Source organism: Phoenix dactylifera, chromosome 8 (assembly GCF_051530095.1).
Source record: "Phoenix dactylifera cultivar Ajwa chromosome 8, Ajwa_hap1_PhDact_Kaust_v1.1, whole genome shotgun sequence".
NCBI classification, from domain to species: domain Eukaryota; kingdom Viridiplantae; phylum Streptophyta; class Magnoliopsida; order Arecales; family Arecaceae; genus Phoenix; species Phoenix dactylifera.
The window spans coordinates 4,010,530-4,025,545 of NC_143197.1; the positions used below are offsets into that span (position 1 = coordinate 4,010,530).

General features: G+C 37.0%; 2 protein-coding genes and 1 non-coding gene across 3 annotated transcripts; 2 read left to right on the forward strand and 1 right to left on the reverse strand.

Annotated features, from left to right (window-relative positions):
* The first annotated feature begins 1,115 nt into the window (after positions 1 to 1,115).
* TRNAG-GCC (transfer RNA glycine (anticodon GCC)) lies at positions 1,116 to 1,186 on the forward strand. Its single transcript has one exon. It is a non-coding gene; the product is annotated as a tRNA-Gly (tRNA).
* Positions 1,187 to 5,336: 4,150 nt separating this feature from the next.
* LOC103717486 (uncharacterized protein At5g01610-like) lies at positions 5,337 to 10,020 on the reverse strand. The gene is made up of 3 exons (XM_008805905.5): positions 9,642 to 10,020; positions 7,056 to 7,110; positions 5,337 to 5,855 (listed from the first exon to the last, which is right to left on the reverse strand). Exons 1-3 carry the CDS (start codon positions 9,726 to 9,728, stop codon positions 5,485 to 5,487), a joined length of 513 nt encoding a protein of 170 aa, XP_008804127.3. The 5' UTR covers positions 9,729 to 10,020; the 3' UTR covers positions 5,337 to 5,484.
* Positions 10,021 to 12,237: 2,217 nt separating this feature from the next.
* Positions 12,238 to 14,834, forward strand: LOC103717487 (uncharacterized). Its single transcript, XM_008805906.5, has 3 exons — positions 12,238 to 12,350; positions 14,352 to 14,508; positions 14,589 to 14,834. The coding sequence occupies exons 2-3, from the start codon at positions 14,353 to 14,355 to the stop codon at positions 14,634 to 14,636; spliced, it is 204 nt and encodes a 67-aa protein (XP_008804128.1). The 5' UTR covers positions 12,238 to 12,350; position 14,352; the 3' UTR covers positions 14,637 to 14,834.
* The last annotated feature ends 182 nt before the right edge of the window (positions 14,835 to 15,016 follow it).

Here is a 15,016-nt window from a genome sequence, read left to right on the forward strand (position 1 = left end):
CACTGCCCCAATCATCTATGTCGCGTCTGCATGACAATTGATAATTAGATGTTGTATGGTAATTTATTTTCTGCAATTCTGTGTAGTTGCATGGAAGAATGTTGATCCTTCACTTGACACTGAAATTGTGCAAAGATTCCACCTTTGCAACAATTATAAAATATTGCAATTCATGTCCCATGTCTAGATCATCATGGGAAAAAAATAACTTTGGGATACTTATTGGTGCATATAAATTGTTGCAAGTACCCACCTCGTGCTGCTTTGGTGGTGGATTAAATTAAAAAAATTTTTTGCATGAATATCCTTCTAAATATCGAATTTTGCATGAATACCCTTTCCAAATTGATATTTACATGTATACCCTCGTAAAACACTTGTTTTGTCATTCTATTCTTTTTTATTTTTGTTTTTGCATTTGTACGGTTGTACCCATGCTATCTAAAGACGTTAAAAATTAACGGTTTCAAATTAAAATGATTAAAACATCCTTGATGGGTAGACATGCAAATAGATCGCAATCCCAATAGCAAAAAAAAAACACAAGACAATAGTGCAATTTTAAAATTTTATTTTATTTTTAATTAATATAAATATGTTTTTTCTTAACACCATTAGAACAATCGTTATAATACGGGTATTTGTACAATAACATAGTTTTATGAGGGCATACATACAAATATTAATTTGGAAAGGATATTCATGCAAAATTTGATATTTAGAAGGGTATCTATGCAAAAAAAATCCTAAATTAAATGATGCAAGCTATATCAATTCTCTCGCCGCAGGTAAAATTTTTGCTGACATGAAGCAGGCAAGAACACGTGGAAAGGGCTGCCTTGTTGGTAGGGTTTCCCCGCAGGTGAGGAGGGTATGAGTAAAATTTATCTGTCCGTATCGAACATTTTTCAATAGAAGGGCCAAGTTAAGGTTGCTACGCGGGTGAGGTTCTCCTCACATCTCTTTTTCTTTTTTTTTAACAAGAAGAAGAAGAAGAAGAAGAAGGAGGAGGAGGAGGAGGAGGAGGAGGAGGGGGTGGCATCTGATGGGAGTTGGTTAATTAAAAAATTTATTACTTGTTAAAGAAGTTGTGTATTTAGATCCCTGTCAACATCGCACCAGTGGTCTAGTGGTAGAATAGTACCCTGCCACGGTACAGACCCGGGTTCGATTCCCGGCTGGTGCAATCTTATTTTTTGTTGGTTAATTTACAAGTTAGTCTATGACTCCAGTCCTCTTTTAGTTACCGTCTGCCAGAACTCCCTTTTTGTTCTTCCCAGTTAAATCCTTTTCGCCTCAATTCGTAGCGCCATCCTGTTGCTCTCCTCTTTCAGTGAACTGACCATCACGGCGATAGCGAGATCTCATTGATTTAGCATCTTTGTCGGTTTCCTTCCATTGATATCTTTCTAGGCTGCGAGCTCGGCTCTTAGGAGAGTATGGCATAGCGATCTTTAGACCGATGGAGGTATGGAAACTGATATGCTTCATTTGAACTTTGTAGGAAATTTTTTTATGTTCTGAATTCCAGTAGCCTTGTATAGTTAAGCATTCATGTTGGCTAAATATTTTGCCTTGCTTCTTCTCCGAAACTTTTTATGTGTACTACATATTTTGACAAGCTGAAGAGCATTGATTGCACCAAGATATAATATTTGAAACCTCTTTTGTTCCATAGAGATTTCTGTTTGGCTTCTACGACTGCATTGGAACTACAGATCCTCTTCTTGTTGCAGTGTTTGTAATCGTAGTTTGTATTTATAATGCACTCGGGTTGAGTGGTAAAATGATTTTATCAAGAAGGAAGAGGTAATGGAGAAAAAAACTTATATAAGGTTTAGGCATCTCTAAAAAGATGATACTATGGAAAACCAAAGGAACCAATATGGTAAGTCCAAGAAGAAGAACAACGGAACAACTTAAGTAGGGCCCCTCAAGCTTCCTCAGTATCTCCATAAATCATAAGCTTCCCCAACCATCATTTCTTCCAATCCATAACCTTTAACCTTTTACAGAAGCGATCATCTCCATTCTTTCTGTTTTTGAAAATCCATGAACATCGCTTCTTTCTCTCCTGCCACTGTATGCATGCATCAGTATCTTTTACTTCCTATAATTAATTGGCCTGAACTTGCAACAAATTACACTCCATGATTCACTGCAGTTGATTAAATTAAGAAGAACATTATTAGATAAAATAAACCGAATTAGAGGTAGAAGCTACAGCCGGAGTGACAAAAGATACGGCCAAAGAACTGGAAGAATAGGAATAGACTGATCAGGTCTACGCCACCCCGAAAACAATGGAATGAATCTGCAACCAGATGGTGCAGCTAGCGCTAGAGTTAGAAAGCCAAGAAGGCAAGGAGTTAGTTTACAGCATCGAAATCTGAAAACATAAGGCTACGAAGGACATTAACGACTAGATCTGAAGGCCAGAAAGACCGGAAAGCCTACTTCGCTCATCAAGTCTTGAGATCATATTTTACTGGCAAAATGTCAGAAGAAGTGGATTAGGTTTTTATCCGAGGAGTCCTTCTCCAGAATATAAGATATCTGATACCAAGTGCTACAATAAAATGTTGACAAAATCAGGTGTAAAATATGATCACCTGATATGGTATGATAGAGGGCATGTGTGCATTGTGAATGAAACTTTCTTTGAATGACTGCTCAAAATATGCTGGCCTGCATTTTTTTCCCTTCTTTTTAATGTGAGAAAGGCTGATTATTACCTAAAGATTGTTTCCAGCTTCAAGACAGTGCACCTTGAAGGACTGACTAGCAGAAATAATGGATCATTCAGGAAGTTGCAACTCCACGTATACATATGGTAAGGCTTGATGAATCCATCATCCCAGCTTCTGTTTGATGCATTCTTCTAGTCTTATTTATGAAAGTTTTTAATCACTATTTGCTTGAAATTGCTGCTGCAATATATTTAGTTTTAAGTTGACAATAAGCTTATTCATAGAGTGATGATCATATGTCAATTAAAGAGGTGAATCCAATCAACCAGTAGACTGCTTAAGTTAGGTGGTTTTGCAGACATCAGTAGGTAAAGTCAGCATATATATTTGTACACACATAATAGAAGGTGAAGAAGTGTATTTTGGCTTATTGAAGTTCCCATTGGTGCAGAAATTGTTCTTACTAATCTTGCTATTCTCTTTCACTTTTCATTTTTTCAACTATGCCCAGGCATTGCCAATTATTTCCTACAAGGATATGAGATGCTCTTGCATGTTTTCTCTCTTATGGCATGAGGGGCTGTTCAGACATCCTATTATAGTAAGGCACCAGCTCTTTATCTGGAAAATAACTGCCAGCATTTGGTGTGGTCAATATGTCCTAGAGAGCAGGGAGAAAGGAGTCTTGAGATTCTGGAATCCCTAGAAATAAATCTTCCATTGAGTTGATTCTTACATCCAGAACATGGATGAGGATGGATGACTTTGTTTAGGGCTTAATACTTGTGCCGTGCTCCTTCAACCAGTGTTTTGATGGTGTTAAGTTCGATGCCAGTGCAAGTTGTCCTTGTGCAAAATCCAAACATGAAAACAGCCCCTATTTGGTGCTGGATCATTTATCTATTCATCATCTTTGAATCGTTAATAGCCATCTGCCTCCAAGCATGCATTAAAATCCATCTTGGCTCGGTGCTAACTCCCAGCTTGCCAGGGCACTGGTTTTGAATATGGTAGTGAATCTCAATCATTTTCATGTTTGTGATGGTCAATCCTCCAAATGAACAAGCAGACCAAGGAAAGTGCTCGCTTATAGTCACACCTGTCTTTTGCCCCTGCTCAAGCAGCCCAGCCTTTACCTTAGGGAAAGGTTTTGACTACTCAGAACAGCTAGACTTGGCTTCCTTTCCATTATGAATAGTGATTGTATGGCCAGTCATTGTGGGTATGATGGTAGATGTGCGAGACCAAGTTACTATTATTTTTTTCTCCTCCCTCATGTTGAGTTTTTCAATTTTTTCTGATAAATGATTAGCTATAAAAGGATTTTTTTTTAGCGAATGTGTCACAGCTGATTGAAACTTCATTCTGGATGATGAGTCACAGAAAATGCTGTTCTTTCTGCTAATTTTCTTGGTGCAGGCATGTAAGCCCCAATGATTGCACACACGGTCAAATTTTCCTGATTTCATTAAAATTGCTACCTAGCCTGATTACAGGTTAGTTCTGGCACCATCCATCCACATGCATAAAGCCAGTCGGCAGCATCCGATTGCAGGGATGTAAGAAAAATCCTTGCCCCTGGTAAGTCGGCCACCATCATTAACTACTTTATGATAATCCTGAACTGAAATGGCACCATGTGTCTATGTTAAAATTGATTAATTTAGGCTGTGGATACAGGGAGAAAGATTGAGATCAATAACTATTTGAATAAGGAAATTACCAGCATTCTATAAGTTATCTTATGACATTAATGTGCACAGCACACATGATGTATCCATCTGATGAGTTACGATGCAGCCCTCTAATCCCTTACAGAGAAGGAATTTGCTACGGAGCAGCGCTCTGTTCCTGCTCCATTCCCTTTTCTGATATGAATAGCGCAACCCTCATGCAACATTCGTCTGCCCTACCAGTCCTCAGTTGCCAGATAGGACAGGGAACTAGTAATGGATCAGTATTTGGTAACAGTGTTCTCGAGAGATTGCTCAGGCTGGTGGTGGATTCTCATGAAACTAGTCTTCTCTGAATAATCGTAAGCAGTTCTAATAGCAAGCATGTCTCTGAATGGAATCTCGCAAGTTGGTGGTGCAAGCTCCTCCAAGTAGATGGTAATGAGCAAACTAGGAGGAAGAATGAAGAAATCTCTAGGTTTCTCTGCCCATGCGACGCTTTGGTGGCAACTCATTATTCCACCATCCTTCCTCAATTGCGCCATAGCATTACTCGGTCTCAGCTTTTGATGGTTGCAACACCGTGCGGTCCCAAGGCATCATATTCCTGAAACTTGGGATCAAAAGAGAGAAACTGGCACCGCTTGCTTTTCACAGTTCACGACCCTCTTGCTTCACTTAACGCTCATGCTGGAGACATGACAAGAGTAGGATGGTGGAATTCTAAACACGCCCTGAAACAGATCGGATACAGATAGACAGCAATTAAGCACTTAGAATGGCGCCCAAGGGTTTAAAACCCGACTGCTATGAAAAAGTTGACAAAGATAACGAGCAATAGGCCTGCATAGCTTCCCTGCTTTAATACAGAAGCAGAACCTTAGAAAAAGAACATTAGCAGGAAACTGGAGTCAAGGCAACAACAAATCTCACCCCCACCACTGATGATAGGCAGCACTAGAATCCAGCAAAGTTCATGAAACCTTTGGAGGTGATTGAGAGGGTGAATATCATAAGTATCACACATTTGTAAGTTAAAAAACTACACTTCCCCTAGATATCCAGTCACAAACCCTAGCTCGCATTGGTAGTTCACCACAAAGAGCAATTTCAATAGCAACTTAGAACTTGTCTACAATGATACCATCTCTGAGGACTTCGTATGCATCTCGGCTCCGGGTTTTCTTCATGCTGGTGGTAAAATGGACCTTTGATCCCTCAGTTGTGATGCAAGTCACTTTTGCCCAAATCAAAATTTTGGTCTTCATCCCCTCGATGTCCGCCAGCTTCCCCTTCTCTAGATATCCAGTCACGCTAGTGAAAAAACGCAAGACCGAGGAGTCCTTGTAACCAACCTCACATATGGAAGGTATGAACACAGTAAGCTTCCCTGTCTCTTCGTTGAACTCATAGTTGGTGGCATCCCGAGGGAAGAGGCCCGCTGGCAAATCATACTCCCGCAGCAGATCAGGCAGGGGTTTCTGCATCTTTCCTACAAGTATTTGTTTTTTGGGAAGCAAGTCAAACAATAAGTTACAGCAAAACGAAAAATACAACATACAAAATAAAACATCAAAGGTGAGGATAAGTCAAGCATCATGCATATTGAATTTCTCCCAGAAAAAAATGACCCAACAAACAAACAAAGATTTTTTTTTTTCATTTTTTGACGTATTCATAGAAGTATAAGCCAGGACAAAGAAGAAGAGAGGAAAGTCATCAGCACTAACATTCCCATAAATTCACAGAGAAACAAGAAAAAATGATGTTTCTTTTGACAGATACAGCAGTTTTATGGTTTATGGTTGTCTAAGACAAAATTTGTTGGAGCAAAAATCAAGTTAGCCACGATTCAACCAACAGTTTTCTGATGTCACTAGTCAAGTTTTCACCCAGGCAACCATCATACATCAATGACCTAGCTCATGGTAATCATGCGGTAGTGATATCATTAAGCAATTGCAAAGTCTAACATCCTGAATGATGCCACCTTCAGTCCCACCAGAATATGAGAGCAGCATCAGCTGCATGAAGAGCAAAGTTTATTGAAGGAAATTCTAAAACCACCACAGATAGGCTATCACATATAGCAAATGGAGGCACCATGACCCACAGGAGGCAGCAGTATGCTGATCTGAGTCTTGGATCATACAGTACAAAGAAGTTCTAGATTTTATTTATCTGAGAAAGAAAGCTAGCTTTTAACTTTGGAAACGACCTTCATTGTAACTGGAAATGGCCAGAAAAATGATATACAGATATGCACTCATGGATGGTCATATGTTGAAAATTGCCATATACAAGACAGATGCCATCAGATATGTTAAAGGAACAAAGTAATCACAAACCCTATTATGCAGCCATCTTCCTCAGAGTAGATAATCTGGGTACATCCTTAGAAACAAGAAAGTGCAATGGACAGAAAGGGGTTATATAATGAATTTCAATCAATGTTGATAGATGCACTAATAAACTTGCATCAAAATAAAGATAATGCAATAATCACAAAGGAAATTCTAAAACAAAGACTCTTGCTCTAACACTGGACTTCATCTCATATAATATGTGCTACAAAAGAATATGTTTTTATGATACTGAAGAGAATGCACTACTTAACATGCGGAAAAATCAAGATTGCAAATGTAATTTAGGACAGCATATCGAAAAGGAGAAATGATGAAGGATACTGCACCTTTGATTTTATTGACCAACCATTTTGTTCCCCCTTCAATGCTGCTAGAAAGTGACTGATTTCATCATTTTCAAAAGTTAATGTCAATACACGACAATAGTTACAAGGACACTTCAAAATTGCATTAAAATAGATAGCATGAATCCAGTAATGAACATAACATAACAAAATTTTCACAGCCAAACCTTATGCATTATTCAGAAATTATGACTTATTGAGGAAAATAAATGGCTTTAATGATGAAGCATGCAAGCACTGATTGCTTCTGTAAAACTCTTAAGGGGTGTTGGAGAAAAAGAAACCTTCTCAGTGCAAATATTTGAGAGTTGTAACCAGCATACATAATACAACTAACAATAGTGGACTCCAGCAATTAATACGAAAGATTTTCCTTTTCAGCTCAGGAGAGTATTAGATATTTTCTGACAAAATTTATATTAATCACAAAAATGGGCAACAACAGCCAAAGACCATGGAAGAGAAGTGGCTCTGAAGTCATTATCCACAAGTTAACAAGGTGCTAGAGTCAAGACACATTAAAGAAAGTTGCCCCACAAACTTGTGGAGAAATGTATTATCTGCTGAATCCAATTTTATGAATCTTATTATCATTTAGTCTACCCAAATAAATCAGTTGACAACCATGAAAAAAGTGTTTTATCATTCTACAGCCAGTTTTCTAGTTTGTAACCAAAGGCATACGTTCTTCTGTAAAGAAATTCTCAAGCTACTCGCAACTTTGCTTCCTAAATCGTCCCTCTTTATCTGAATCATGAATCGATACATGGCTAGAAATTTTTAAAATTTAGCGAAAGATTATGAATTACTGTGAACAATTCACAAACTGCTTCTCAAGTTTTTTTTTTCGTTTTCTTTTTCTTTTTTTTTTTGGTGTGTGCGTGTGTGTTGGGGGGGGGGGGGGGGGGGGGGGGGGGGGGGTGGGGTTGTATTCCTTGTATTCCCTTTCCATTTTCTCAACTTTTCTGTAATGTCTAACCCTATGTTTAGCCACCTCCCAATCAGCCTATCTTCCCTCTCCCCCTCCCTACCGCTCCCTGAAATCTAGCCATCCCCTCTTTCCTTTCTCTCATCTAACCCTATTTTTATACTCGTTTTCGCCTTGGATGACATAATCCTCAATGCTTATTTTAACAATTAGTAGTGCCAATCCAAGACATACAAAGATTTACAATTTCAAAAAGTAGCTCTCATCTCAGCTCCCCAGGAATTCGCAGCACCTGCATTTTCATGAAAGATACAAATCTCCTGAAAGATACATATAACTGCTGTCAGCCTACAAGAGCTACTTTAATCTCTCCCCAGCATATTTGCTGATGATGCAAATCATACGAACACCAACTTTGTCAAATGGCAAGGAGAGATGTAACAGTCATCTTGCAATAGGCATACATATTTAACATGGCATAAGAAAGAGGGAGATTCAGATTCTGCATGATAATCTTCTAGAAAATTTGAAAACATCATTAGCAGGATAGTGCCCAAGGCTTGAAAACAAAGTCGGGTGATGAGATTTACAACAGAAAGAGGCACTCTACTATGAGTCATGTCCATTGAATCTTAGAACCCTTAGTTCTTTCCTTCTTGCTGGTGAACTCCCATAGTGACATCGGTAGGCTTTAAACAAAAATTATCAGCATGTTTCTTGCCACTTTTGATCTTGGCATACCCCATTAGCCTTTCCATACAAAATTTACAAATGACGAGCCTCTCTTCTTCTTTAGCAACAAACTCTACTGATGCCTTTTTCCTATATCCTATCAATACTTTTGGGTTCCATGTTAAGTCTCACAAACTCTTAGTAATTTCTAACAAGTAGAAGGTGTCCCTAGAACCACTAAAGATACGGAGCACGTTAGTTTTATTGAGTTGAATGGATTCCTTGTCCTCCTATATTAACTTAGAAATATGATCTATGGATGTCTTTTTGTCCAAAATCAGTCTTCACAGGAGGCGTTAAATCCCATCTAACTCGACAAGAATTTGTTTAGCATCATATCCACTTCAGCATTCCTTTTTGCACCAATATGTTTGTTAACTTTCCATATTGATCAGTCATTGGTCGATGGGAAGATTGTACAACAAACTTTCTGCTTAAATTTCCTGCATCGCATCCCAACATAATTGACCAAATCTACTTCATAGAGTGAAAGATCATTTAGGGCAACACTGACATCTGAACACATCTATCCGAAACCTAAGCATTACGAGCATATCATGTTGAGCGCGGAACAAATTTCTCCAGTCAAAAAAAAAATCATTGATTTGTGATAAACAAATCCTAGTGAAGACAAAAAGACGAGATCTCTACACAAATTAGACCACAAAATCGCCAAAAAAATTAAGTTTTTATTCGAAATTAGACATCTCAAGTAGTAAAAAATTCGCAATTCAGATCCCCAAACCCCAAAATCTATCCACATTACAGCTTCACTTTTCTCCGACGATTAATTCCAATCGTTAACAAGATCGGGGTGCCAAAAAAACAACAGAAGAAGGCAACGAGAAGACCAAGTGGATCGAAATCCTAATTATACAAGGGATAGGCTGACGAGGGTGAGATCTTACGTTGATGTCGTCGCCGACGGAAGAGATCTCCTTGCTGGCCCTCTTGTTGAACCAGTAGCTCCCAACCTTGTTCAGTATCTGATCCATCTCTCTCTTCTGGAGCGGAGATCTCGAGTTCTAAACCCCCTTCCCTTTCTCTGCTTCGATGCGAAGAAAGTTTCGCAAGGGAGTGCAGAGAAGGACGTGATCCCGATACCTGATCAAAATCAACCGGTGGGGCGCCGGGTGGTTGGGGGATCGCCTGCTACATACTACACACGTGTGCAACACACAAGCTATAATGAACGTGCAAACGCAGCCCTTGAGAGTGACGGCTGAGCTTCAGGCGGACTGAAAGATGTCTCCGATGCAGAACGGATATTAGATGCATATTGCATCATTCTCGAGAAGAATTCAACCACGATTGAGTGAATTCGGAGATAAAGGTGCTTAGTCAAGGACCGGCCGCTGCTCCACAATATTCGCAAAGCACTGAGAAAGGCTGGTTCCTATCTATATCGGAAGGCGAACAATGCTGTAGATTGAGTTGCTTCCTTCGTCGTTCATCACTTGGAAGATTTTTTCTAGCTAGACCACGAGACTGTGCCTATTCCTTTGCGCAGTATTTTGTTTTTTTGATTTTGTTGTGTGTTTTCATGCTCGTCAGGTGTAAGCCAATGTACAAAAAAAATAAAAAATAAGAAAATAGATATAAAATAAGTTATAGAAAAATTTAAATATATGTTATATTATAGTGTATTTTTTGCATGAAATTATTCTTTCCATCATTATTATTTTTAATCTAAATATTTTTAAAAATTTACAATAATATGGTTTTTTGGAATTATTTAAGATATATTTGTTACATTATATTTTAATCTAAAAAAGTTTTAAATTTTGCTAGTATTAGCAAACCATTATGAACAAAGATGTTGGACTCATATTAGGATATAATTATGAAATTACAGGACTTTTTTGCGGCAAAACTAAGTACTGTTCCTATGGTTTAAATATTAAATTTTTTTATAATATGATTATAGTTAGTTTTGGATAAAAATATTGATAAATTCGATTATTTCTATAAAGTTTCATGAGTCAATAATTAATGATTCCTAGCACATATTGCATAGCATCATCTCATGCATGCAACAATAGAGTATTTTATGTAATACATTATATTAACTTTGTAGACAAACTAAGCTGCATATGAAAATTCATATGAATTTGTGGTTTCTATGTCGACGGGGTCTTAAAAATATCCATCCATTATATACACACGCGCGCACATATATATATATATATATATATATATATATATATATATATATATATATATATATATATATATATATATATGTGTGTGTGTGTGTGCGCGCGCGCGCGTGTGCACGCGCGTGTGTGTATGTATGTATGTATGTATGTATGTATATATCATTTAGATTGTTTCTTGGACTACACTAAAATTTAGTTTTGTTAAATTGAATTCTATCAAAATATTCTAAATCAAGTACAAATATTCTAGTAAGGGAGTTAAAGATAAACAATAATATTGTATCGAAAAAGAGATATAAGAATAATATATATATATATATATATATATATATATATATATATATATATATATATATATATATGTGCGTGTGTGTGTATGTATGTATGTATATATCGTTTAGATTGTTTCTTGGACTACACTAAAATTTAGTTTTGTTAAATTGAATTCTATCAAAATATTCTAAATCAAGTACAAATATTCTAGTAAGGGAGTTAAAGATAAACAATAATATTGTATTGAAAAAGAGATATAAGAATAAAAAACAACATACGAATAATATTATTACATGATTGCTATATATTTTTTGATGTAGATTTTTTTTTTTAATTTGCATTATCATTGGTCGTGACCAGCTAAAATGGTCTATTATTGATAGCATCTGCTTAACCTAATTTTGATAATTATCGAGAATAATAGTATACTTATGCATGAATTGCATAATTTTGTCTGAGATTTATGTATTGCTTTAGTATTTTTATTTGTTAGTGATTTATAAGAACAAGAAAAAGAAGAAATTTAAAAGAGAAATTCTTTACAAATTAAGTGGAGTAATGGGTTAGGTATACTTTTCATTATAAGAAGAGTATCACTAATTAACTTAAAAACAATATGATTCAATATAATTTAGATGAATACTTACCCATATCAGCATAGATTAGGTTCCAACTAGTACACAATAGCTAGAACGGCTAATGTTTAAGCTAAAGATTTAATATATTTAATCTAATCATAATATATTATGCGGATAATTTTATGGCACACATGCAAAACTTTTTACTTATAATTTGTTTTTTTTTTTGGAAAAAAATGTGCTGATGGAGAGCCATTTTCATGTGTTAAAAACCACTTCCGATCATGTACTGCCTTGTGATTATATATTTATATTTTTAAGAGTGTATGCAACTTGGATTTTTTTTATGGTAGTACTATAAAGTATTATTTTACGAAACCGATCCAACTGGCTTTCTCGTACGGGTCGGTCCGCGGTTCGAGTCGAACCTGGTTCGACCCGCCCGATATGTATCCCTAATTTAATATTTCTTTGGTAAACCTTAATTTAATAGTTTTTCAGAATTTAAGGATCTGGCAGGGATAGGGACCCAGCATTCTGTCGAGGCGACCGAAGACGCCGAGCCGCCAGGATCGACTTCCTCCTGCCCCAACTTCAACAGATTCAGGTAACAAGATCGATCTGATGATCTTTTCAAGATTCATACTATTCTTCTGGTTATTGTCATTATGATCTCAAGTTTCTCTGGATGTCAAAGATCCATGATAGTCTCCAGCTGCAAAGTAGGGCTAGGTTTCCGATTCCTTCTTGATTTCCTGATCTTGTTTCATTTCGGATTCTCGGAAATGTTTCTACGAATCTAGATCGCTATTTCGAATCGTGTCAGGGTTGCTTATCTGTTTTTTCCCCCTTTCACTCATTTTGCTGAAATTATAAAGAAAAAGGATCAAAAAACATTTAATTTGGGGGTTCAGCTGCTCCTTGGCACAGATCATGCCTCCCGGACAAATCATAGTCCTCCTTTTTTTTTTAAAAAAAAAGGCAAGACAGAAACAATATTTGATCATTTTAGCATCATTGTAGTTAATTTGGAAATGGCAGTATATGTGACTGAAAATCCAATAGATCATCTGTGCAGAAATTCTGTTTTCTTGTTTTTTCCGGTTACGCGATCCATTTTTTTTCCTTTGCTTAAAATACTGGCGCCGTTACGATTTCCATGGACATGGAGTCAGTGAGGTCTTTCCGGATTGGTGCCACGATCATCACTAACAGCACGACTGCAAAATGATTGTAAGCTACCACACCTACAAAATGATTGTGGTATCTATAGAATTTAGTTTCTCCACATGACACTCTTTATTTTGTACTCGCGGGCCTTTTGGTGTAGTACTATGGGTGGGTGATGTATCAGTTCTCTGAGGATTGTAGTCTCTTTAACGCTTATCCCATATTTTAGCCCTTCGAACCTGCACACCACAACATAACAGATTATAATGGATGATTATTTTGAAGAGATACAGGTTGGCCCTTTGAGACCATCTAACATGCCTGTGTGGTTTTTTGTTCCTTTCCTCTTCTCTCGTTCATAAAACATATTGTTTTCCATTTTGAAACCACTCCTCTACGATCACAGTCGCAAGGTTTGTGCGTCAGCTTAGATCAGGGTTCCTATGGCTCTCAAATTTCAGATCTTGCAAGCAGATTCAATCATTAAAGGTAGATTTTTTAGAATATTTTATGTATGGTCTTGATGGAAGCTTTTTCGGTTTATCATTGCTTGTTTGATTATGGTTGCTGAGTGTGCAGCTCTTTGCATATACTGTGGATGTGACATAAGGACTTCAGGCTCACCCTGGCGTACATATTATGTGTCATGTTAAAAAAATTGACCCAAATAAATATGTTTATCATGTCTTAATGTTATATGGAATTTACATTGTAGACTTTTGCTCTTGCTTATCAAAACTCCCATCATTTCCCCCAAATAGTATTCATCCAGTATCTCCTTCTATCTGATGACTTGAATTCGGAAACTCTAATTCGGACTACAAATGTTGCTCTTCCCTTGTCGATCAATCTCATTATTTACTACTGTCTGTTGTGCAAGTTGAAATTCTGCATCACATGGTCCTGACATTGAGCAGATAAAAAAGATGACCATCCAAATCAAGCAAAATCATATTTTGCTTTCTGTTGGCTGTATGCAGGGAATTGGTACAATTTGATTGCATAATTTTTCTGTTAAACTCTTTGTAGAAGCAATAATGATTCTCCAGTGACTTGTTATACCCGTATGCATGAATAGCACATACAGACGAAATTTGATGCCATAGCCTTATGGTAGTTTGATAATGATGTTATATATCTGAATCTAACATCTAACTGTAGAAAATGTTTGTAATTTTATGAGACAAAGTAAGAATAGAAAAAATGATCGGTTCTAGATTGTTGGAAGAAGGTTTGAGTAAAACTCTATGCCCCTTTGTTTTCTGATTCTCGATCATGAATACATATTATGCTTGTATTTTCTGAACACTGTAGAGAATAAGGAAGGTTCTGTCTTACAGATTTATAGAGACTCGATCTTGAGTAAGGCAATTCACCATTCAGGATGTGCACATACTGTGGGTATATCTAAGCACTGCATCTTGCTTTCCTTGTGCAGGATGACAGAGACACCCTTTGTTCCCAGAGAGAGGCTTTTTAAACAGCAGCAATATTTCCAGAGCATTCATAGACATACATACTTGAAAGGGCGTTATGACAAGATCACCTCAGTAGCTATACCCCTTGCACTGGCCGTCTCCACTGGATTTCTCATTGTAAGTAGTCTGCAATAACTCTCATTTTTATCTGTACTGGTTTTATGAGTTTTCACGCTGTGTTCCTGTTTGATGCGTAGCTGCGAGGTTGCTATGACATGGCTCTTGGTATCGGGAAGAAGGCTTGAGAAGAAATTTCTATTTTTTGTCCAGTAAATTGTATGGGGTGATGCACCCCACAATTGAAGATTCAAAATTCAACTTTGGTACTTGTTCTTGACATTTTAGGTTGTTATTTCCAATAATTTTGTTATATGCGCTTATAGAAGAGATGTGGTTAATCTCTTCTTTCTTTGACTTTCAAAAGTAAATACATTGTTTCTTTATACGATTTGTTTACTGTGTGCGTTTCCACGATCAAGAGAAGGTTGGGGTTTTCTGTGGATATCAATGTTGTAGTCCTTATATTTACCTATGATTTGCAAGAAGTTTCTGGTTTTTTGGCAACTGGCTATGGCCATGCTCCAGCGAAAGTAAATTGTCCCAATTATGCTTCCGTTTTTTTGGT